The sequence below is a fragment of the Apodemus sylvaticus genome, chromosome 12, assembly GCF_947179515.1.
Source record: "Apodemus sylvaticus chromosome 12, mApoSyl1.1, whole genome shotgun sequence".
In the NCBI taxonomy this organism is placed as follows: domain Eukaryota; kingdom Metazoa; phylum Chordata; class Mammalia; order Rodentia; family Muridae; genus Apodemus; species Apodemus sylvaticus.
This window is the reverse complement of record NC_067483.1, coordinates 71372652-71398347: the sequence shown is the minus strand read 5'-3', so window position 1 is coordinate 71398347 and position 25696 is coordinate 71372652. Positions and strand designations below refer to the sequence as shown.

Genomic DNA, 25696 nt, shown 5'->3' with positions numbered 1-25696 from the left:
TTTTGTAAATGAAAATTGTGAATGTAAATTATGTTTGTATATTCTCATAGCACATAAAAGAGCTTTTGTAAATGTGAAAATAATCTTTATTTGACATAGAGAACAAGATGAGGGGGTTGGGGGAGTTTCTCATTGAGAGCTTTGGTACAGTGAAACAGTGAAAACAGTAACTGTCCAGGTCCAAAGGAAGGGGACTTTTCTTTTCTCAGATGACAAACTGTAAACAAATAAACTGCCTAAGGAGCCTTAGCAGTTTGAAGTTATAATTTACAGCTAGTTTTTTTTTTCCAGTAAGTTATTTCATAATAGCTTACTCTTTTAAAGAAATGGCACAAAATTAAGCTTACCAGCTTGAATTTTTTTATTTCTTTTACTTCCAGAACTTTTCCTGGAAAAAAGCACTTCTTTAGCTATTTGCTTTGTATGAAAACTGGCCTCAGTCAAATGCACACAGCACTTTCTCCTGGAATCTGGCACCAAAAGCCTTTTGCCACCAGTTCTTAGCAACCTGAGGTTGGTCTCTGCTTGAGTTGGCACAGACTGCAAAAAAGAGCTCCTGGTATGGGGACACAAGCTGCTTCGGGGTTTTACATCCATGCAGCTTGCTTTGAGGTATTAATTCTTTTAGAATTCTTCCTGAAGCTTTTCCTTATCGTCACCAGTTGTTATCTTCCCAGGCTAGCTCTTCTCCTTCCCAGCCTTCTGCCTCTCCCTGCAACAGAACACATGGACACTAGCTATCTGATTATATACGATCTGAAAACCAGAGAGAATGAATGCTTTATGATAAGAGAAGATAAAGCTGTAACCAAAAGTTAAAAGCAAGATTGCATTAGTTCTGATGTTAAAAACCACACCCATTGGAAAGTAACAGTACACTTTCAGTACTGTTACTGAAACAAGTAACAGATTTCACTGCAAACAGTACAGTATAGCAGTACTGTTTCAAACAGTAACAAGATTTCACTGCACAGTACAGTGAAATTTTTTCCTATATCAAGAAATGACTCCTGTAGTGTGGCCCGCTGTGGCCAAGAACAGTTATACACAAGGCACAACACAGAAGATGTAAAATGTTTTTTTTTGTTTTTGTTTTTTTTATTTGATATGCATGCATTTATCTATGCACCACTTGTGGCTGGTGCCTGTAGAGATCAGAAGGACTGAATCTCCTGGAACTGGAGTTAACAGACCATTTCATGTGAAGCATCACCAGGCCGCAATCACCCAGGCCTGTAGAATAGCCTGTACATATTGTTAACCACAGAGCTATCCCTGCAACCCCCAAGATTTTATTTTGGTAATTTTTTTTTTAAAGTCTGAACCAAGAACACTGTAAATGACAGTACTGTGTCATGTTAACAGGTTGGGCATGCCTGAAGGACTAGTCCCTTCTTGGCAGCACTCTGAAATCATTTTCTAGGAATTGGTTGTATTATTTCTGGGTGTACCCTTTTTTTCTTTCGTTGATAAAACTGCTTGTTTATTGCTAGCTAGGACTTCTGAGAGAAACCCTGACATTAAGACATTTAATACAAAGAAGGAACCCACCTCGGTCATTTCTGTTGCAGCAAACTTTGAGGAAAACTGCATAGCTGATGAGACGTTATCTTTGTCAGGGACCATCACTTCTGTCCTTAGTTCAGGCAGAATAAGAAAAGTACCTGAAGGCTTAATTTCTGGGATCATATCTGCAAACCAGTCCAACTCGGGATCTTGTACTGGCTTCTTTTTTACTTGAATGGTAAACTCTTCTCCTAAACCAAGTTCCGATCGAGCCTTCAGGGATCTTTCTTGTGACACTGGGGGTGGTTTGATTTCATCATGCTGTCTGTGACTAGTCTTTGAGGCAGGACTGGGTTGCAAGGGCTTTGACTCTTCAGTGAGAGGAAGCAAAGCTGCAGTGGGTGTCTGTTCCCCTGAGGTAACAGGCATGGGAGCAGCTCTAGCTGCTGTGCTCACTTCAGTACCAAAGCTAGACTCACAGTCATCCCAGGACAACTCCTCTGCGTTCAGATTTGTGTGCTGGGACTCTGCTACATCACAGGGTTCTTGGGGACGTATGTGAATATTGGCAGTCTGGTGCTCAGGCTCCTCAGGCTCACTCCAGTCAGGCCACTCCTCAGGCTTATTAGAACCCGCAGGGAAGTTTCCCTTGTCCTCTGAAGTGTTTTTCACATCTGAGAGTCCATTCATAGGGAATTTAATAGTGTGAGAAAACTGATCACCTATGGGTAGATGCAAGAATTAGCCTCACGAAATGTTAAGAGCAAGCAATAAGTAGGTCTAATTGGAAATATCCAGGAATACTAGCAAAAGTTAGATAGACCATAACAAAGATGCTAAATAAATTCTCCAAATACACATGACACTTAACTCAAAGGCATACCATGTCTCTTTAGATTTTTGACTAAATGTCCAAACACCTGTTGGTATAAGTCTCTTAAATAAATACAGATTCACTCTTATCCTTGGTAGTAATTATACCTAGAAACATGTGCTCAAGTAAGTTTGTTTTTTTTAACTTACTGGAGGTGGGGCGGGGGTCTGGGTGCATACATGCCCTATAGTGCAGGTGCATAGGCAATGGGCAAGTGTGCAGTTGGATCTCTTTTATGTGTGTTCCAGACATTGGATTGGGTACTAGCCTTTATACCACATGGGCTTTCACCTCCTGAACCTTCTCCCCAGTCCAGTTTACCGTTCAGAGATTCATCTTCAGTTGTGTGGGTGTTCATGTGTGGGAGAAAGTGCCCACAGAAGTCAGAGAATTGGATGCCCTGGAGCTAGAGTGAGTTAGAGGACAGTGCTGGGACCAAGCTTGTGTCCCCTGTAAGAGTATTTGTTTTTTTAACTGCTGAGCCATCTGTCAGGCTCCCAAATAAGTTTGAAACAGATCTCTGAACACCTGATGTCATTTAGAAAAATCTAGGTTTACTCCTGTTTCCCACCCTACTAAACATCACTTTTTACTACATGTCTTTATTAATCTTATAGAACTCTTCATTTTTGGTATATTATGATGCAGAAGGCATTAGAATGCCAAAGTATCTGATACAAAAATAAATTCAAGTAATGTTAACTTATGATGTGGGAGGGTTAGATATATTAACCAACAGTTTGAAGAGGTAAGGCGAGAAAAGAATTCCAAACTGTACTTGATTTTTAAAATTTAAGCTTAATATTCTTAGGTATAGCTCAGCAATGGGAAACACAGTTGAAATGTTTACCTGTCTGTAAGAGAGCATTGCAATATTCTTTCTGTATGTGCTTCCTGCTGTTGCTGGGCATGTTGCCAGAAAACCATTCAGGGAATGCAGTAGAGGAGGGGTTCTCCAAGACTTCTGAGATCCGACTCTGCTGGCTGCAGACAACATGCATGGGAGAACCTGAAGGAAGAGGAGTGCGCTTATATCTAGCACAGATTGGTGAGCAACAGTCCAGGGAAATGGGTGTATGTAGCACAGATAAAAGAAAAACCATTAAATATTTGACCAAAACCCATTATTAAATGTTTTGTCTGTCTCCAGAGGTTAAAGACAGGTTCTGTCACCACTTGGTGATGGGACAGAACTATGAAGCAATACATAGATAAAATTTCAGTCCTTAAAAATTGTTCTGGGTAGCAATGTAAGACCATGATTCTAATTCCTTTTAAGAATAAAGGGCTATTAAGAGCACAAGCCTAGCTGGGCAGTGATGGCGCACGCCTTTAATCCCAACACTTGGGAGACAGAGGCAGGCGGATTTCTGAGTTCGAGGCCAGCTTGGTCTACAGAGTGAGTTCCAGGACAGTCAGGGCTACACAGAGAAACCCTGTCTCACAAAACAAAACAAAAGAGTACAATTCTTACAATATTAATAACTTAATACCACAAAACTATACACTGAAAATAACTTTTATGCTATAGGTATTTGACATTGAGTGAGGAAAGCAGCCTTAATAGTTTGCCAGAAAACTTATACTCAGGATTAGGTATCAATCAGAAAGATTTATAAATTACAGCTGAATATTTCCCCAACCTTAAAGCTAAGGGGAGTCAACTGTCATCATAAGGCTTCAGCTCTTTATAGCATCTGTCTCCTTTACCCTCAGTTCTCGGGGTCTAACAGTACAATCCAAGGGACTGCATTAGAGACCCAGAATTTTGTAATGGAATCATGGTCCTATTCAAGATCTTACAAAGTAGCAAAAAGGCTAATTTTGTTGATACAAAATTCTTGTGCTACCTCCCATATAGAATACAGTAGAAACAAACCAAAGAACGATTTCCTGAAGTACCCAAAAAAGATCTTTTACCCAGTAGTCTAACAAAGTAACGTAAACATTTAGTGTTAAAAAGAACAGGTCTTTAGTCCCTACTAAAATTCAAATATATCCTCTAACCTACAAAGTCTACTTCTGAGACTCTCCTATGGGAGTGGGACCACATGTAATAAAGATGCACATGCAAGTATTTATAGCAGTACTACTACATATTGATTAAAAATCTAGCAGCAGATACAACAGCCATCACTATAAGTCACTGAATTGGATTCAGTGAAATACGAGGCAGGTATAAAGTGAGGTAGCTTTTATGCACTGATGTAGAAACACATCTTTACTATCCAATACATGAGAATAATAAACTTATGCACACATCATTAAAATAATCGTATGTAAACAGTTTTCTTGTGAGTTTGCCAAAAAGGATTCTCACTAAGCCATTAAATGTCACTCAGTATCTATCCGCTACGAGTTTGAAAAGGGAAATTCAACTTTTCTCATACGTTTTGACCATTAACTTCACCATAAACCTGTATTATATAATATTAAAAAACTAATAAAATAATTTTTAGTCTTACCTTCAGGGGAAAGGTCACTAGTTTTGGTAAAGCTTGGAGCAGTGCGCTTAAAGATCTTAGTTCTTTCTCCTCCCACAACCACTTCTGGTCCAAGTAAAGACACCAGCACTGCCAGGCTACGGAGAGTAACTGCCACAATGGAATCGCTGGTATCACGAAGGCCCAGTAGTACCTAGGAGCAAAATTGGGGATAAGTGAAGACAACCATTACCTTTCTAACCTGCAAAGGACCAAGTGGCCTGCAGTCATAATGCTTGTTCAAATGTACGACATTTAATTTCTACGGTTGGTGACTCCCCAACCTACTAAGGGAAGGAAACAATATCCATCCCTCCTAGTTCATCATGGATTGCTACTTAAGAAAACAAAACACCAGGACTGGCAAGCTAGCTCAGTGGGTAAAGGCTCTTGCTTAGAATCCTGAAAACCATGTGGATCTCCCCACGGGGTGGAAAGAGAGCTGACTCCCACGGATTGTCCTTTCATCTCCACATGAGCTGTGGAAGGTATGCACGCACATAAATGAAGGCACATATATACAAATAAATGTCTTTTTTGTGATAGAGCCATGTTGAAATACACTGTAAACTAAAAACTGCTACAAATGATAATTTTAAGTATAAGTATTCGTACTTTCTTCATTCTAGAACCTAATAGTGCAGGAGTGACATTCTGTAGAACATACTCAGATCATTCTAAGGACTGACAAGCTATGTTGCTGATCTAAACTAATTCTTAATTCCCAGTATACTCAACTGGGAAAAGCCCACAAGAGCTTCGTATATAATATATTTAACACTTGTCTACTGGCTGAGCTAATTATGGTCTCTCACCAGTCATCTAGCTACAGTTCACAGACCTAGTCTGGGGTTTGCTGAAAGTAAGGACAGGGACCCTTACTGCAAGTTGTGGGCATCCAGTCATGTGACTCCAAAACAGTGAGGAGCTTGTGTTCAGAGTCAAAAGTCAGACAGAAGTGAAGTCAAGCAAAACCCAGCCAGACTTAATACCAGGTTAGGTAGTCTGACATCCTTTTATTACATTATAATTTTTAGTTATTCTTCTTTTGGGTTTAGCTGGCTTTGTGTGGATTTTAGTTATATGCAACCAAAATCATCTTAAACAAGGAGCACAATGGAGAAGACACTGGGGCAGGTTTTGTTCTATATTTTAAGAGAAGCTGGATTAGCAGGGCCTGAGTACCTGGCTCCTAATATTGAGTTGCCAAAGTTTTACTAGTAATTCTCAGTATGACTGGACCAGCTGATCGTGTATTTGTGGCTAACTCTCACTTATGTAAGATCAAGCATTCTAATAAGACCTGGTGACAGTTCAGTGGGAACTTACCAGCCACTTCCTGGAAGAAAGCTTTAAACCAGAGCCTGCGTCTACCATTTAATACACCACTCACGAGACAGTCCACCTAAGCCCATCTGTTCTCAGCACCTCCTGTGGAGTGAGAAAGCCGGTCCTAACCCTCAGCCCCCACCACTTGTCTTCTCTTAATTGAGCTATTCAACGGATTTGCCCAGTCTTCCACATGGCTACTTTTATGGCACACAAAATTTGACCTAGTTATTCTATAACTATAGTTACCAAAGAAGTTACTGAAGTTAGTAGTTGTTTAACTTAACAATTTACTAATAATTCAGCTTTCTAAATTATGAGAGTTGGTTGTCTTTCACATACTGAGCTCTCAACTCCGTCTCTGGACTCAGCCTGTAACATCTGTTTCAGGGTTAGAGCACTGCGTTTCTCTTCTAAATTGACACCATGCAGGCTAACACTCATTCCTGCATATCTTAAGTGCAAAGAGCCAGCTCCCCAGTGAAACATGCTTCTACAACCATGTGTCAGCCTGTGTTACAGTAACTAAGTGACTTAGTGGGGTAAGACAACAACCTAGACTCTCCTGGAGAGTTTGATGAGAAAAACTTAGGTATCCTGAGGTCCTGGCGAATTCTAGCCTATCAGCTATCCAAGGTTTCAGGAAGTCAGTTTGGATAGGCCAGCCTGAGGCCCTGAGGACTGAAGCTTTAGCTAACATCATGTGAAGTGTCAAAAGTCCTAAACCCTCTTAATACAAAGAATCATGGAGTTAAGAAAATGTTTGACATCCTAAGGCATCACCTAAAGGAACCATTGGTCATTTACGAGTTCCTTGAATACATAGGAAGTATTAATCTCATAGAAAATAAATTGAAAAATACCACGTGGCTGGTAGCTTTAAAAACTCTTTACAGCTTTAGAGGTTATACTGGGTTAGCATGAGGCCTAACTTCAATGACCAATATCCTGTGCCAGGTGAAGTCAGTAAGGTTACCTACGCCTGAAATCCTATCAGTTTGAAGCCAGCCTCTGCTATACACTAAGACCATGGTCTCACCCCATTTCCCCTGACCCCCAAAAGCCAGACTTAGAGCCAAAGCTTCATGAAAATGGGTGTGGACTGCCTGATACAGCTGCTCAACAAGAGATACTAGGTACTGCTGCTGGGAGCACCAAAGCTTATAATGCAGGCCCTCAAAAGTGGCCACATCTCACTATACCTTGATTTCGTACTTTAGTTCTTCAGATTTTCACATTAAATTTGTTGTTTTGATCCATGCCTCTGTGATAACTTTTTATAGTATAAAAAATGAATGCAAGCCTGGAACCCTTGGGTGAGTGAATACTAATGCTCCCCCCTATGGTAGACAAACAGGTTGAAAGTCACTGATAACAAAACCATAATGTAATTATGGACAATCCTATGTTCATAAGGCATCCCACAAATGCTAGTGAATGGTCAGGAGTGTGCTTAGGCCTGTTTTTGTCTTCTCATTCCTTTACCCCCACGAATCAGCACACAGAATTGTAACTGTTCTCAGACTAAGACTAAACATTTCATTTGCCAAGAACACTGGACTGAAAACACAATTTCAGTCCTTTATATTCTAGTAACTTGGAAGCTCACCTGCTGTCTCAAGTCTTTGAGTTATTATCTGAAAACCTTCTCCTCTCCTTCCCTACAGTGGCAGCACCGCACCCTTGCTCAGTCTCTCCTCAGCCTGCTTTTACAAGGTTTGACACACTCCCACTGCCAGCTTGGTTCTGACCTGTGGCAAGATGACTTTCTTTAGCTGTTCCTGAGTAAAGTGCTCCACATAGGCCTCGATGTGGGACAGTAACACCATCCGCACATGCTCCTCGTGGACCTCGAACAACTGGAGAAGCACAGGGATCACTCGTGACTGGAACAGCGCTGGTGAGAGCAAGCACGGCGTCTCTCCTGGTGCATTCTCTACCCCAAATCAGAGGGTATAGACAGAGCAGTCGTTCAGTGAGAAGAGCAGAGAACATAATTCATCAACTGAGGCCAGAACTTTATACATATTTTATGTATTTGATTTAAATTTAATCTGCAATCTAAAGGTATCTCTTCTTTGGGTTTAAATAACTTCAAGGCTTTTCTGTCTCAAGCGTTCTCTGTGTCCTGCTCCTTTCCTGGTTTGGGAGTCTGGCACAAGGCAAATGAGCACTGAGGTGATTCATGGCTTCTCCCTCTAAAATCCACAGTGAGAAGATGGAAAGCTATAAGAAACATTCATTACTGAAAACAATCCAGAGATCAAATGCAATTCGAAACTGAAATGACTACCCATAATATCCGCAGGAGTGACATCATCTAAGAAAGTCAACTCTGTGAGGCAGGAGAGGTGGCTTACTGGTTAAGAGCCCTGTACCAACCGCAGAGGACCCAGGTTCAGGTCCCAGTACTCACTCACAGTGGCTCTACCATCCCTAACTCTAGACCAGGGGATTTAGTGCCTCTTGTGACTTCCATGGAAACCAGGCATGCATTTAAGGCATGTGCATACATGTAAATAGAACACTAATACACATAAAACTAAATCTTTCCTTAAAATTTTTTTATTTAGGAAAATGAATTCTCAAAGCAGGATCCAACTTAACTTTAAATTCTTTAGTATATCAATAATACATTTTCTAGCCTGATGTGTTACCATTTAAAGGCAAACTTTCAAAGTAACTGCTTCATTTCACATTCAGGAAAAAACAAAAATACAAAAAGCAACCCCTAGTTCTAAGAAATAAAGTTATATTGGAGATTTTCAAACTTTTTATTCAAAGCACAACATGTTTTGCTTTCAGTAACTCAGGAAGCACAGACCTAAGGATTCACTGAAAAGATAACCTGAAGATGTATGCCTTCACCTAGTAAAGGTATGCTCCACACTATGTGTTTGTGGATGTGTCTGTCTGTCTGTCTGTCTGTCTGTCTCTTTCTCTCTGTGTATGTGTGTGTGTGTAAAACCACTTACTGCAGTAAATATAGCTCGTGTGTGTAAAACCACTTACTGTAGTATATGTACTACATCTATGTAGTACATATATGGCTCTCCAGGAAGATGGAAGACTTACCTGTGGGTTTTGGTACCCGAGTTAAAGCTATCATATTAGTAAGAAGTAACTAACTGTTCTGTGCCTTTAGAGCCAAACATTAACTTTAGGATACTGTACTATTATCCCACCCAAAAAATGGATTAATAGTTGCCAAACTCTTTAATAACTAGTAACACTAGAAAAAAAATCACCTTTTTTAGGTCCAAGTAGATAGGGAAGGAAACTCTTAACAGCTACTGGCTCAGCAAACACCAGTTGGTTAAGCAGAAGAGGCACCAATCTTGAAGCTATTAATTCTTCTGACAGGCAGCTCACTCGGTCCAGCAGAAATCTGAGGAGAAATGAGGGGCCGAGGCTGTTAGCCTCCCTCCATGGGGTGAGGCTACCTGTTTGCTTTCTCACCCTGGCTCTCGCATGGCCTCGCCAATGCAGGAAACCCTGAGCTGATGGCGTTTGCTGTGCATCTGCTTCATCTGCTCCTTGCTATTTGGTCTTTTGTTTTTCCTTTTCCTTTTCCTTTTGCTTGCTGCATTCTTAGTGTTAACATACAGCCTTCCTTGGCCACCGCTGTAACATCCTCTTCCTCTCCCGCCCACTGGCTGTCTCCCGCCTTACCTCAACGTCAAGTGCGCCTTCCCCTCTCCTAGTTCTATCATGTCTGTCTCTCCCATCTCAGTATCTCCTTCATCATCACTCTTAAACTCCTCTCTGGGGACAGAACTACGACATACTAACCAAGCCAAGCTTCATGAGATCTAATTCTGTCCCCATTAACAGTGATCAGCAAACAGATTTCTAGCCATCTCACAGTTCCATTCACTCTCTCAGTGGCTTCAAGGCAAGCAGCTCACTGTCTACAAATCACAGCAGTCTGCCCGTCATACAAGGACCACTTACCTTTGCTTTGAAGTGTGCCTGCCAGCAGGCATCAGGTGCTTACATTTGCTACCCAAATCATCTTGGTGCGTTCACTCTGTTGTTTCTCCGTCTAGAAGGGCTTTTCTCTCTCCACCTCCCAGCAAAGTAAAACTGGCACCCACCTTTTACATTTAAGTTACCAGTGTAGATGTGTTAAGGACCGTGACTCCCAAGGCACGGTAGAAAATATGATGTGGAGAGAGGTTCAATAACCACTGGGAAGTCGGAAGTCTAACTTATCCCTATAGCACTGACATAATTACATAGATTTAATTCAAGGGAGTGAATTTAAGGTTTTTTTTCTGAACTTACTTGAAAAATTCAGTCTTTTCATCTTCACTCTTTAATGTCAAGCTTTTCAAGAAATTCACAACTTCTAGAAAATCATTTCTAAATGTGAAAAAAAAAAGCAGGACAACAAGGTAAAAGGCATGTTAAGAATTGAAGTCATCATTACAGACCATTCTAGGACTTGCAATGAAGAAATGTTCTCTACGCCATACGACAGATTCAAAGTGCTTACGAGAGAAACACAACAGAGCAAATCTAGAGGCGCCTCCTGTGAGAGGGTGCACGGAAAGGCGCTGGCTGGTGTACTTATTTAGGCTTCAGCAGTGACTGCACCTCTCCAACGTTCTCACTGTCACAGGACACTGGGGAAGAGGACCCTGGGAGAAATGGCACTACCATTTCAAAGACACTGCGGATCCCCAAGTCCCCTGTGGTGAACACTAAAGAGGACTAGGAAATGGAATTTCTATAGAAGTCACCAGTGTTTACTCATTTTCTGATTTTTGCACCTAGGCAAGGCCAGTTTCTGAAGAGTCCAGGCAGTCCCAAACATGTAAACTATGCTCTTCCAAGAGAGCATGGCTCCCATCCTACCACATCCCTGCCATACTATCCTACCATATTCTACCACATCCCTGCCATACTATCCTACCATATTCTACCATATCCTACCATATCCCTACCATACTATCCTACCATATCCTACCACATCCCTGCCATACTATCCTACCATATCCTACCATATCCCTACCATACTATCCTACCATATCCTACCATATCCCTACCATACTATCCTACCATATCCCTACCATACTATCCTACCATATCCTACCATATCCCTACCATACTATCCTACCATATCCTACCACATCCCTGCCATACTATTCTACCATATCCTACCACATCCCTGCCATACTATTCTACCATATCCTACCATATCCCTACCATACTATCCTACCATATCCTACAACATCCCTACCATACTATCCTACCATATCCTACAACATCCCTACCATACTATCCTACCATATCCTACCACATCCCTGCCATACTATCCTACCATATTCTACCACATCCCTACCATACTATCCTACCATATGCTACCATATCCCTACCATACTATCCTACTATATCCTACCACATCCCTACCATACTATCCTACCATATCCTACCATCTCCTACCACATCCCTGCCATACTATCCTACCATATCCTACCATATCCCTGCCATACTATCCTACCATATTCCTACCATACTATCCTACCATATCCCTACCATACTATCCTACCATATCCTACAACATCCCTACCATACTATCCTACCATATCCTACCATATCCTACCACATCCCTACCATACTATCCTACCATATGCTACCATATCCCTACCATACTATCCTACTATATCCTACCACATCCCTACCATACTATCCTACCATATCCTACCACATCCCTGCCATACTATCCTACCATATCCTACCATATCCCTCCCATACTATCCTACCATATCCTACCACATCCCTACCATACTACCCTACCATATCCCTACCATACTATCCTACCATATCCTACCACATCTCTACCATACTATCCTACCATATCCTACCACATCCCTACCTTATCATCCTGCCATATCCCTACCATACCATCCTAGCATATCTCTACCACATCCCTACCATATTGCCCAATACTTAAGCACACAAGCTTGGCAGCCTACATGGCATGTACAGGTACTGCCTTCATTTTCACGCTGACACACGTGATTCTTAGACAACTCATTATGAAGGCCCTGTCTTCCATGATTTCCTACACATAAAAATTCATGTTACGGCCGGGCGTGGTGGCGCACGCCTGTAATCCCAGCACTTGGGAGGCAGAGGCAGGAGGATTTCTGAGTTCGAGGCCAGCCTGGTCTACAGAGTGAGTTCCAGGACAGCCAAGACTACACAGAGAAACCCTGTCTTGGGGGGGGGGGGGAGGGAACAATAACAAAGAAAAAAAACAACAACAACAAAAATCCATGTTACTTTAAACTTCGCCAAAACTTAATTTCCATTAGCCTGGTATTGACCAGTAGTTTTACTGAAAACAGTCTATTAACACATACTTTTCTATAGTGGATAAATGAAAAGAGTGGAAAATACACTAGAAACACAAGAAACCATTTTGTACTATGTGAGCCATTTTTCTGCTTTTGTCAGATGATTTGTGTCATGGGCTGTTTGAGGGTGACACTCTAAATGCTGCCATATACCAGCAATATGTGCTCCAATGACATTTTTGCATTTATGGTTTAATACCACATCTTTATATCTGTTTATATTTCTCACGCAAATGGTAGCATATATGGGCTATAAATGTATGTGGTCATAATCGCAAACTTCTCCTAAGAGACATGTTGTCTACCTTTCATGGCCTTAATTGACAAAGATTGTCGACATCTATTTTCTGTGTTTGCCACATCCTTTTCCACCTTTGGTATTTCTAGGCTGTAATATTTGTCACAGAGTTTCAATTTTTTTAAGTCTAAGAAACAAAGAGCCTTTAAAGATTCATGTCAAAACTAAGGGGACCTGCATCCCAAAGCCACGGCATGTGAGCCTGCATTGTCTGCCCATTCGCCTGCAGCTGAGCTAATGCACAAGTGCTTTAACTGAATGGAAGTGTGCTGCCTCAGGGAGGGAGCTGCCTGCTCCATCCTGCTGCTTCTGGAGTTTGCTCCTGTGCCACACAGAGGGATGTCTGAGGTGTGGCTTGGAATGTGCTTTGATGATTTTCTTCCCTCTGTACTATTACACATTTCTTAAAGAACTTGTATTACATGTAGTGGTGAACAATTTACTATAATGAATTATCTTTGTAGAGACTATGATATCATGAGCAATAAAGTATTTCTAAAAATCATCTACAAATACAAGAAATAATAATAATTGTTGAAAGACTTATAAACACAAACAAATTATATACAACTATATTTGCCAATTTAAGAAATAAATGGAAGGAACCTATTATATTGGGAAAAGTTCAAAACATTTTGTAGAAGCATAAATGCCAATTGTACTTGTGGTGACTACAGACACTAACTCAGTCACACCCTGTCACATGGTGCCTCTAGAGAGACAGTAGCCTTCCTTCTGCTCTGATTCCTTCCAAGCTCTCTAAGTAGAAACACAAAGATATTTTGTTTAAGAAACATCTAGGTTAGCATTGTTAATAAAACTCACAAACATGGAACTAACCTGGGTACAAGATCTGTGGTTACAGAAATGAAAAATGTAATTAAAACTAACCTTGAAGGTTCAAAACCATCTGTGAGCCCAGGAGTGTTTTCTCTGTGCCCCTCCCTCTGACCAAGGTCTGTAACTGAGACCAAGGGAACCATCTCTTGCCAGAGGAAACAAACCTGCCCTCTCTCAACCAGACAAATTCAGAGTACATACCCATAATGCAGTGGCAGCAGAAAGGAGAGGCTGTGCTTGTCTACGTTCTCAATGAACTTCCAACTGTAAACTATTAGACAGACTAGTTTCTTGATAATCAAAAGTCCTCATGAATCTGGATATAATTCATTCACAACAGCTAAGAATTTTTAAAACTTGCTGTGATAGAAACCTGAAAGGCAAACCAATCTCTCTCTCTTCCTCTCTCTTTCCTTCTCTAGCATGTCACATGGTGCCCTCACCTGAAGAAATCATGGGACAGTAAGGTGCTGAGTGCTGGCCGACACTTGGGCGTGGGATTCAGCAGAGCTGAGTGCAGGGTCTGTAGGAAGCTGGAGAGAACATCCGCTGAAACTGAAATCCAGAGCTACAGTTAGTTCCAGGCCTTCTCCCTCTTTTCGGACCTCTCTAGCTGGAGACTGATGAGAGCAAAAACCAACCTGTAAAAGCCCAAGCAAACAGAGCCCTGGCTGTTGCTACATGACTTCTGCTCGTTTAGGCCAGATGCCTTGGCAGGTATCCAAAGCTGTCTTGTCGGCACAGCCCACACTACCCCGGGTGCCTCCCCTTGTACATGCTCCCATTTCCTGATTGTTAGCACACCTCTGATTCAAAAATGATGGTTCAGAAGGTGGACGGTTTGAAGGCTCTTTTTGGGTAGGCTCTTCTCAAGAGAGCTGACTAAATACCTCTATTCTCAGAATCTACACATATGCCACCATTATAGGTGGGTGGGAGAATAGTTAGTTCAAAAAAACAAAACCAACAATGCCTTAGAGCTTTAGGGCTTAATTCTCAAACATTTAGGCTATTCAAGTTGACAGCCACCAGGTACATCTATCACCAGACACTGGACATCCTGGCAGAAGCTCTACTGGCACTGAATGAAATGTCAGCAGAATGAGACAGGCCAGGAAAGGATGGAACATGGCGCCCACCGCAGTAACTGTCACAGGTACAGTTATGTCCTACAGTCTATCCCAGGAGATGGACACTGGCTGCCCAGCATGCAATTAGAGAAGACTGAAGGGGGCAGAACTGTCTTTAAGTAGCCTGGCCTTAAGAGAGCATGTAAGAAAAAACAGTAATTAAAACAGAAAAAAAATTAATGGCTTTGAAAGCATAAAGAAATGTTAATTGATTCTGAAATTAATAAAAACACCAGAGTCCTGCTCTTCTATTTAGGCTAGTACGTCTCAGTCACTAGGGCCTGTATTCACAGCAAGACAGCTCAATGACAAAGCCAAAAGATAACCACATTCAGCAGGGCCAGCCTGGTCACTGGTCAAAGTCCTTTTTGTTGTTCATACTTCTGCAGCTGCTATTAGTCCAAGTGACTGCAGGGCAGGCAGCAGCTTTCCCACTGTACTGAAGACTGCAGTCCTTGGATTCCCATGCAGAGGGTCAGGGATGCCTTCCCTCCTCAGTGTGTGCATGCAGCAGTTCAACTCCGACTCACCCTGCTCATTAAAGATGGGGAGCAAGCTGTCCACCAAAGTTCCAAACGAATAGGCATCCCGGGCGTGTCCGAGGGACTCCGGAAGGGCTGAAAATTCTGGAGACTAAATGCATTAGAGACTATTAGAACTAGAGGACCTGCTTTATGAGCGGTGTCCAGCGTTCTCCCATATTTGCATTTATTATTCTCAAATCTAACTTCATGGCGCCACACTCCATGGGCTTTAGGAATTCTTAGTTAAAAGTGTCTGACAAATAGGTGCACACTGTATGCCAATGAAATAGCAGGTCTCTCTCCAAATTGGAGACTTGGAACTACTAGTTGACAGGCTTATCAAAGACTTAAAAATATCTGTATATGAATAAAAAGAAAAAAATCATAATATAATACATATCTGTGGCTTTCTGAAATGTGTTGACCATAAATCAGAATAAAATATATTATACATAGTCTAATATACACATATAGGTATATATGTACACAGTGAAAACAAAGGTCATAAAACAATGTTTTTCCTTATAATCTGCCATGCCAGTGATACTTTCTTTTTTTCAACTTTTTCAAAGTCTATGTGTAGAAAACAGACTTAGCTGAGCATGAGATTGCAAACCTCTAGCTGGGCCTGCATTTCCTGTAGAATATTAACAATCCGGAGGTTGGCACTTACTTTAGGGCTTATAAGGGGCAATGCTTCTGAATTTATTACTAAATGGTCTTTTCTCACCATGACAGTAACAAGCACTCTTCCACACGTCACAGCATTCCAGCTAGAGACTAGCTAGGAAAATGAGTGGCCAGGATGACAAACAGGAAAGGATGAAGTTACTGCTCTCCAATTAAATCATAAAATAAACACCATCTCTGGTCACACTGGGACATCTCCATCTTGATTCAAACAAAACTGTAAACTGGTTCCTTAACTGGGGCAGTAAATTAATCTCTGGCATTTTCAATGTCAAGCATCATGAGGCATCTATAGTTTATAATTTAGTAAGGCATGGGTAGAGGAAATGGTAAGGTTTGTTCTTCTTTTAAGGGTTACACTGCATTGCACAACAGAGTCTGACTTACAAGGGGCCCTTACTTACCATCTCCTCAGGAGGAATAGATGCCGGGTCTCTTACTGACTGGATACTCCTGAGAAACTAGACAGAAAAGACAATAATTCATATACATATTTGGTAAATTAATTTCTTAGCTCAATCTATAAAAGCAATAGCAGTAGAAGCGGAGCCATAAATGAAACCTTTCAATCAAAGCTACACCTCAGTATACAATGGTAAAACCTTCCTAATTCATTGTGAATATAGTTCCCAGCATAGCATGAGGCTGAGGAAAAGAATAAACATCAGCTCTTCTTCCTATCAGTGAGTCTGAGAGACACCCTTTGTTGTCAGAGGCTCCTGGATGATTCATTTTCCCACATAGATATTTATGACTGAAAGGTGCTTTTGGTCAGACGTGGCACATGCCTGTAGCTCACTAGTAAGGAAGCTGAAGTAGAATGGTTACTTGAGCCTGTAAGCTCAGGACCAGCCTGGACAACACAGTGAGATCCTGTTTTTAAAAAGCAAGCAAGCTGTTTACCACACAACAAAAATTTTTCACACAACTTACCACTAAATCATGGGAATCTAAAGTTTTGCTGTCAAGACATAAAACCTGCAGCTCCTGCGGACTGTACAGATAAAACCTACACCAGGGAATAGGTATATCTATTCAAGATTATTTCTGAAAAAGCTTATGTGCCCAAAACAGCATTTAGGGCACAAGGAATACACAGTAAATGCAATAGCTCTCCTGTCTCCAGTAGCACTCAGAAGCAGAGAAGCTAACAATTCTAATAAATGTGCTGAGGGCCATGGAAACCTAGAGGAGTGATTAGTCCTTTCAGATAGGGAAGGGTTCAGAGACAGAGCTTAGACTCTACCGTACATGCATCTCCATTTTCTAGGGGGACAATGGGAAGGAAGGAAGAAGACAGTCCAGCAGCAGAAACGCCTCAGAGAAGAGAGGGGAGCCTCAGAGCTGCTCCACAGAGGCAACAGCTCAGAACTGTGGGTACTAAACAGAGCTGAGGTACCATGGGCAGGCACTGTGAGAAATAGTCCAAGAAGACAGACTGAGCCAATACATCACAGAGGAGTAACTCCTCATCTTCAGAGATACCAAGTTCAGTTCCCAGCAGCCATGTAAGGTGACTCATAACTGCCTGACTCAGGTGCAAGGGATCTGACATCCTCTTCTGGCCTTCCTGGGCACCTGCCCAGATATAGAATGTGCGCACGCGCGCACACGCACGCACGCACACATACACACACACACAAACACGCACACATACACACACCCCCCCCCACACACACAGGCACATGCACACGCACGTGCGCACACACACAAATGCACACAGACACAGACACACAGGCACACACACACACACAGACACACACACACATGCACACGCACTCAGACACAGACACATAGGCACACACACACACATACACACACACACAATACTTTCACAGAGACATTATGAAGGGGGTGGCTTTTTTCTTTTAAAAAGAGTGCAAGTGGTAAAGAGAAACAAACTAGAGACTGGTGCTGCTTGCCCACTAGGAGGGAAACGTATAGACTTGTCAGACAAAATTATAGAAGTACCATGGCAGCAACAACTCAGCCCACAATTCCAATAGAACACAGTACACTGACACAGCCCCTTAGACATTGGTCAGTGAATACCTCCGGCCTCATAGCAGACAGGTACTATTCCAGGAAGAGATACCAGAGATACCACGGCTCAACAGACCACTCCCTCTTAGCCTAGGCTTCCTGACCTACTAAATGAGAAGGGAATACATGAACCTCACACTTCTTTGAGGAATAACCTGGGGAAGGACCCCTTCCCAAGTCACCGTCACACCCTCCATGAGGAAGAGAGCTGCGGCCTGGCTCACCTCTGCTGTGGCCTGAGGAACTTTGCAGACAGTCTCCATGCCTCCAAGCTTCCAGTGCCCGTCCTCACTCACAAAAACAGACGATAAGCAGACATTGTTGTGTGTCAGGTGTCCCTGGCGGGGGAGAAACAAAAATAGAACAGGAATTAGACTGGCACCCCAATATTTGAAGGTTTTAAACAATTAAATACTAGTCACCACAGATAGGTAGATCAATGTAATCCTTGGCACCTGCTGCAAAGCAAATGGAACTGCGCTTAAAAGAACAAACCAGATGTGGTTAAAATGGGAGCCAGCTCCGGCTAGCTGGAGGGCAGGTCAGGGAGGACATCGAAGCCAGAGCATAGATGCTGTCAGTTCCATTTCTTGGGGATCAAGAGCCACACGTGATCTTAAACACACACAAGTCTTCAAAGCCTGGACCACAGGCTTCCAATACGTTACACAAAAAGTGAAGATTATGTCACATTCTCTCCTAAAGTCCTCTGGCCTAGATTCTATCAGGAATGCTTGAAAACTTGCTAGTCAGAAGAGGAAAATGGAATCACAAGAACCACTAGAAATCTCCCACAGGCCACAGAACAGTCGTTTAAAATTATAAAAAAAAATATAGCATAGTCAAATAAATAGGAAGAAGGGAGGCAACGGGAGCAGAGTTGATTAGCTACGTTTCTTTTTCAAACCAGGAATCATTCTAGTAAACAAAAAGTACACTAACTCTGCTCCTCACACAATCCAATGTGTGTGCCTTTTTATACAGGAAACTCGCAGTGTACGTATGGGACGCTTCCATGGGGGAATGGAGGTGAATAAACACACGGATGCCGCTTGCTCTGCAGAGGAGAACACTGTGTACCACGGCTGCCTCCGGGGGCAGCCACCAAGGGTGGGACCTACTGCACTGGCTCCTCTCTATTATATATATTAGAATTATTCCTCCCCAGTGAAGCATTGATAATAATTCTAGTTGCCAAGCTAACCTCAATAGACTTTGAAATTCTAAGAAGTTCTAAATTGCACATGACATTTGGAAAGCCAATCTCCCACTGACAGAAACAGCTTTAAGATGTTAAGATGAGCCTGGTGCCGTGTGTATAACAATGGCTGCTAAAGACCTAATGCTTCAGAGCATTAGCACCACCAAATGACAGCTCAGAAATACTGACAACAAACGGAGCAAAAGGAAGCAGAAGCAACACCAGTCCCAGGCATCACCGGAGTCAAGCACAAGCTGTGCCGACTTGTCATAGGCCGTCTCTCCACTGTGTTCACCCAGTCACATGCAAACACTGTTTCTTCCTAAGGAACGGTTATTTCTTCCTTTGAAAGCTTAAATGGAGTAGAATGTCTGAAAACAAACTGCCAGAGCTTTGTCTTCACAAATATTGGCTGTAGCGGTAGTTACACAAAGGCCTACCTAAAACAAGACACATGACAGGTAAGATAAAATTACGTAAGGAATTCTCTGCTCAGGGACAGGGAACTAGTTGCTAATCCCACAAACTATCTGTGGCATCTCTTGTTCCTTCCAATTTCTGTTTCTCTCAGTGTTGTCCAAGATGGTTGCTTCAATTCCCATCAACGCCTGTGAGGGAGACTCAAAAAATCACTTACTCTGTCATGAAGGAAGATAAGAGCCAGCAATACGTCATAGATTCCAGCACAGACTTCTGCAGGAGACAGGGTTTCCAAGGCCACTTCCAGAGGCTGCACTCTCTCAGTGACGAGGTGAATGCCATCTGCTTCCACAGTACAAGATAAAAATCTTAGCAAGCAAGGGTGACGGAGTGTCTTTAAGTGCTTTAAAACACAAATAGAAGAGTTGATGAAGTTAATGACTCAAACCAGATTAATTACAGCTTCATACAACTTTTTGAAGATGATGTGAATTAGATAATATGCAAAGCAAGTTATCCAAGCAACAGCACGGGGCCTTGCTTTAAAGAAACCAGCTAATTTAGTGAATGCTACCACAAGGTGGGGTCATATTTTTTCTGTGGTATTTTTCCTTTTTTTTTCTTTCTGATGTGTGTATGCTGAGGCTAGCTCATGTGCTTAGTTAGCCATGTTATCTGAATACTGTGACTGGGCCTCGTCATCAGCCCGAGTCATTTTCTTCTAAGCTGTCAATATCCCCTGACATGGAATCAAACAGAAACTGATGGTACTAATGATCTCGACCAAAGGCAGCAGCGACCAGGGACCAAGAAAAACTCCCTTACAGGAGCTAAAAAGGAGGCCTCCACAAGTCAGTGATCCTGTAAGGTCTCTCACTAAGAACCAGAGGCAGGATAAACATTCTTAGAGTAGCCATATGAAATCACCTGCCTACCTTTCTCATTAAAAGCATGATTAAAAACCATTACAGTGAGTTCTGTGAAGGTCTTTGGCTATAGCGAAGGTATGCTGGAGGCAGGACAACTGCTTTTATATAATACTAAGTCATAAAATACTTCTGCATGTGGCTCTAATGAAGGTGCTGTTAAGACAACCAAGCACAGTACCTTGGCAGCCTTGTTAACCTTGTCTTCGTTTTCTCGCTTATATACAAACACGGAAGCACATTTCCCATCTTGCAGTATGGCGGGATAAACAGCCAGTCCAGATGGTAAGGTGTAAGGAGACTCTTTCAGTGTGTAGCTCTTTAAAGCGCTGTTCTCTGATCCCATCCCTGTTGCCCTCGAAGACAGTCGTGAAGCGCCTCCTCAAACTCAAACAGCTCTACAAACAAAGCAGAAAACAACAGAGACATTAAATCTCTCTCTGCAGTGTCAGCCAGCCTGGCTAGTCCAGGTTACCCCAGTGACCATTAACAGGTGCTCACTCCCTCCCGCAGTGCGCACAACTGTGTCTGAGGATTACAAACGGGCAAGGACAGCAAGTTAGCAGGAACTCTTGTTAACTAACAACAACTCCAGAGAAGCTGTGGTACCTCACAGTCATGTGTAGTTCCCTCCCCAAGCCCAGTACCACACAGATGTCTATAAAGGCTTGTAAATGTTTTCAGTTGGAGGTAAGTAGCCTCTAGATAAATACAATGCCACAATCATGACACAAATCTCTTGACTCGAATTTTCCTTGTATTTGGAAAAAAAGCCACAGATACCATCTATCTATGTAATGCTGCTAAAATATGTGCCTATCACTGAATTTGAAGCGTGTCTAGATGCATACACATTATGACTAGAGGAACGAAAAAGTGTGAGGTTAAAAGCTACAGAATATTGACTTTTTCAAAATCCAGGAATATATACAGGCAAGAATTCTGCTCTTTAGCAAATGCACTGAGCTCAGTTTCTTTCTCCTAAGAATCACTGTGACGGAAACAAATGTGAGAGCAGGAGACTGCAGTGCCCAGTCCCAACCGACACACGGCAGCATGGCTGCACCTACGGATCAGGAGCAGCTTTGTCAAAGCCAGAGGAACAGGAAGCTTGTTGTGAGGCTGTATCTCCTAGAAAGTCAGAGACTGAGACAGTCTCATTAACAAGGCTACCTAAATAAGACCCAGACCACAAGGGCACCGATGGACAAGCTAACTGGGAAGGGTGAAATCTCATACAGCCTCCCTCATCTGTAGCCAGAGAACTACAGGTACCTGGGAGAATCAGAGAAGTGTTCTTCCAGAGGGAAGAGCTCCCAGCTAGGGAATCCAATATCAGGTGGTCAGCACTGAGATCACACACACACACACACACACACACACACACACACACACGCGCGCGCGCGCGCGTGCAACATTGTGCAGCTGAGCAGGCTATACTTCTGTACATATGAGCGAGCACACACATGTATCAGGAAAGAGAGACAGACGGTGAATTTGAGAGCAATGACGAGGAAGATGCGTGAGAAGGGTTGGAGGGAGGACAGGGTAAGAGGGGAAGGATATAATTTAGTGTAATTCCAAAAAAAAAAAAAAGAAAGTATCACAGAAAAAGGAAATGACATTAAGAACAATACCAACAATTCAACAGCCTCAATCATAAGAAACAGCCACGTTTTACTGAATCAACAGAGAAAAGCAGTGCAGATGGATGCAGTGGTCCCTGTGCAGGGCGGGCCTTCCTCCTGCTTCCTGGCCAGAGTCAATGACTTGTTTCAGGCCGGAGAGCAATCAAGTCCCAGACCATCTTCAGTATCCACAACAGGAATGGAGGAGCAGGCCGGCCAGATCACTGTCTCCTCCATGGATCTGAGCTGGGCTACGGTATTGTTCATCACTAGTAGTGCATCTGAAGCTGGGGGCACCGAGAGGTGGAGCTGGGGCTGTGGCAAAGGATGGCCTCATGGGAGCAAACACATGGGAGGCACCAAGGAAGTAAGTGGTCAGAGGGATTGGGACAGGCGCAGGCTGGGGGTGTTGGGGGTGGGGTGCGTTGCTTTACAGATGCGCACTGGCGTCCTCCATCTCAGGCATGTTGGATGAGCAGCTGCCCCCTCACTGACTAAGCCTCTTGGAGCCTGCAGCTTCCCTGATGAGACTGGAGGGGGCCTACCCTCTCTGAAACCAGCTGACACCTCTGCTCTAACCCCTGCCTGAGCCACCCATGAGGCCATCGGTATGAGTTAGGGAAGGGTTACTTTGAAAAGTATGTGGAGCTAGCCTGCATTTTTCATTCACTACAAAATAAAAGTTCTCAAAATTAATAAGAAAGGAAAAACAGAGCAGGTGAGTATCTTCTTGGCAGAATAAAAAATCAGTTTAGTCTCATCGTTGGTCCTGAGATACTGCGGTCACTGAGATTAAGGAGCTATGCTAGCCGAGGCAGGGCCAATGCACGTTTAGCTTACTTATTTTCAACAGTCCTTGCTGGAATATTGGCTCTTAGATTATTTATTAACCCTAATTCAATGCTAGAAATACAAACAGATGATACCTTTAGATTTACAAAAATCTTAGTAAGATACTAAAAGCCAGTCATTTTTCAGTGACTATGACCCTAAGAAAGAGCACCTTAGAAAAAAGATGGCTCAGTTTCTACTGAAGTGAACAGAATGCCTTGTACAGAGTTCTGTGCCCAGTACAGTAAGGGGGGAGGTGCTGAGGCCTGGATCCAAGCACCCCGGAAGCAGTCATGCTGGTTCTTTCCACCCCCGTATCTAAGAGGCAGGAAGGCGACTGACATCAGCAGTGCTTTGAAAAGTTCTGAACAGAGCTGAAAGGAATTTACTGAAATGCAAGACATAAATAACACTCCCAACTCCAAGTCTTTTTTTCTTGGTTTGGGAAGTAAGAAGGAAAATATGAAATAGTGTCAGGTAGCTTTGAAAGTCACACGAAGGTAGAAAAGGATATTCTATTATAGCCGAGGCCTTTTACTGAGTACACCGCTTATACTTTCTATGATGAAGCGTCAAGTTGACAGTCTAAGATGAGACTATACACCAGAGCTGTCTTTCATCTATGTCCCTCCATCCTTTTTATTTCTTTGGCTTCAGGTGAAGCTTCTGAAGGGACCGTCTGTGGTTTGGGAGCACCCTTGTCTAGGTATTCAACCTCATACCCTCTGAGAAAAGTATGACCGTCTCAGTTCTTGCAACAGTAGAGTCTCTTCCATTCTAGTTCCCTTCACTTCAAAGAGCCAAAGGTTATGACTTGCCCGAGAGTCCTACGGACATTTATTCGTTGGCACTTAGATACTGGGTGACAAATCTTACTAGCAGCCCCGTCCCAGCCATGTATGTGCCCTGCCGGGGAAGTCAACCGCACTGTGCTGGCTGACAAGCAAAACATGCAGTGTGTGCGGGCGGACTCGAAGCACTCCGAGGTCTGACCTCAGCTCAGAATGCACCCGAGTCCCTCAAACCAGCAGTGACAGTGATCCGAGGACTCAGGAAAAGCGACCTTGGGAGATGTGTTATCTTTATTCTACACACGAAGCCCGGGGCTGAGTGCTGACGCTCGTCTGGGACCCGGCACCGCGCGGCCTTCCCGCTGGGCTCCAGCCCCGGCCTCCCGGCGCTCCACTGGCCTCGGCCGGCGGGGGTCACCCGAGGCGCCGGGCAGGCAGAGGGGCACCCGGAACAAACCGGGGCAGCGCTCACCCGGCCGCCCGGGCTGTCCTGCAGCGGCGCCCCCACGCCCTTCCCGCGCCGCCGCCCAGGCCGCCCGGCCCCCGGTTACCTGCGGGCGGCGGGAGGAGGCTGGCGGCTCCGCTCCCTCTGCGCCCGCGGCTGGCTCCGCACCGCGACCACGGTTCCTGCACCCGCAGACACCCCGAGGACCCGGCTCAGGCGGCTCCACAAGGGCCCGGAAGCGGGTCAACAGACCGGCCTTCAGTTCCTCCCACGCCACCACCGAGGCGCGAACCCGGAACCGAGCTAGAGCGGCCGCGCAGGTGCTGCCAGGGCGCGTGCGGGCTTTAGGTGTGGGCGCCAGGGAAGCCTGCGCCTCACGCCTGCTCCCGGCAGCCAGCTCTGGCTGCGGAGAAGCTTCCCTGCGTGTTTTCAGCTCGCCTGCAGGGCTGTCCCGGTTTTAATGTTTGGGTTTTTAATCGGCCGGTTTTGAGTTCACTTCCGCCCGAATCCAAAATGGCCACCTCTGGCTTCAGACAAGTAAGGGGGCGGGGAGGGGGAGGAGAAGAGTTTGGGGCTGAGCCAGAACTTTTCCAGTTGTGACTCCCTTCAGCATCCTGGCCAACTTGATTGGCCTGTTGTTGGAGAGAAGATTTTTTTTTTTTTAAACTACTGGCGAAGTCAGAAATCGTGGTGATTCACGCTTAAGACTTAATTAAGGCTTAAGGGTTCAGATGGAAAACCTGGAATCATAATTCAGCGGAAAAGTACTATTAAAAGGAATTTCACTCAAGACCGAAGAGGACCGGACGGAGGGGAAGAAACTGACAAGGAGAAAAGGGGGAAGGGAGGAGAGGGGAAAATAAGGATAAGAGGAGAGGGAAGGGGTGGGGAAAAGGAACGGAGGAAGAGAAGGCTACACATATGATGAAATTACCAGCTCCAATATCCGCTGACTTCTCATTCTCCTCGCGTGTTCACCTTCGGTACAATAGCCGAAGACTAAATGATCAACCCATTTGCGTGTGCAACCCATTTGCGTGTGGGAGGTCGCAGCCTCTGCCTTCCGGGTGAAGAATGTGGATACAGATACAGTAATGTCAGCTACTACGTCCTGTAAGGCAAGTCAGAATGAGGCCAGGATTGTCTTGATCAGTTTGTTCCTTTTTTCCTGGAGGAGTAGAATTGAGTCACTTCAACAAGGGCGTGAAATCCGCCGTGAACACGATTGCTTTCCTGACTCCCCGTGTGCTGTATCTGAGTGCTCGCGGGCATTCTCATCCGTTCTTTGATCGCTAATCCGAGTCCAGATGTGGACAGGATCTTGGGTAGCATGTATCCTGTTTTCCCAAACACTATGCTCACCTACTCCTCT

At 43.7% G+C, this 25696-nt stretch overlaps 1 protein-coding gene across 4 annotated transcripts; it reads right to left on the bottom strand.

Moving 5' to 3' along the window:
- Positions 1–63: 63 nt before the first annotated feature.
- Scyl3 (SCY1 like pseudokinase 3) lies at positions 64–25356 on the bottom strand. 4 transcript variants are annotated; one of them, XM_052199834.1, is made up of 14 exons: positions 25259–25356; positions 20811–21027; positions 19921–20106; positions 18307–18420; positions 16444–16500; positions 15356–15458; positions 14139–14250; positions 10480–10557; positions 9441–9580; positions 7944–8128; positions 4846–5017; positions 3231–3389; positions 1552–2228; positions 64–733 (listed from the first exon to the last, which is right to left on the bottom strand). In XM_052199834.1, exons 2-14 carry the CDS (start codon positions 20973–20975, stop codon positions 656–658), a joined length of 2226 nt encoding a protein of 741 aa, XP_052055794.1. In that variant the 5' UTR covers positions 20976–21027; positions 25259–25356; the 3' UTR covers positions 64–655. The 4 variants fall into 4 exon arrangements, with proteins under 4 accessions (XP_052055794.1, XP_052055792.1, XP_052055795.1 ...); XM_052199832.1 differs by lacking the exon at positions 25259–25356 and adding an exon at positions 24431–24755; XM_052199835.1 differs by lacking the exon at positions 25259–25356 and adding an exon at positions 24431–24753 and having other exon boundaries at positions 64–712.
- Positions 25357–25696: the final 340 nt, after the last annotated feature.

What these genes read in the sequence shown, in the direction of transcription:
- Scyl3 (XM_052199834.1), bottom strand. Translation starts at nt 20,975, where the DNA reads ATGGGATCAGAGAACAGCGCTTTAAAGAGCTACACACTGAAAGAGTCT. An exon ending in GAAAAGACTGAATTTTTCAA is followed by an intron (nt 9,581 to 10,479) that starts GTAAGTTCAGAA and finishes ATTTCTCCTCAG; the next exon opens with ATTTCTGCTGGACCGAGTGA. An exon ending in CAATGCTCTCTTACAGACAG is followed by an intron (nt 2,229 to 3,230) that starts GTAAACATTTCA and finishes ATCTACCCATAG; the next exon opens with GTGATCAGTTTTCTCACACT.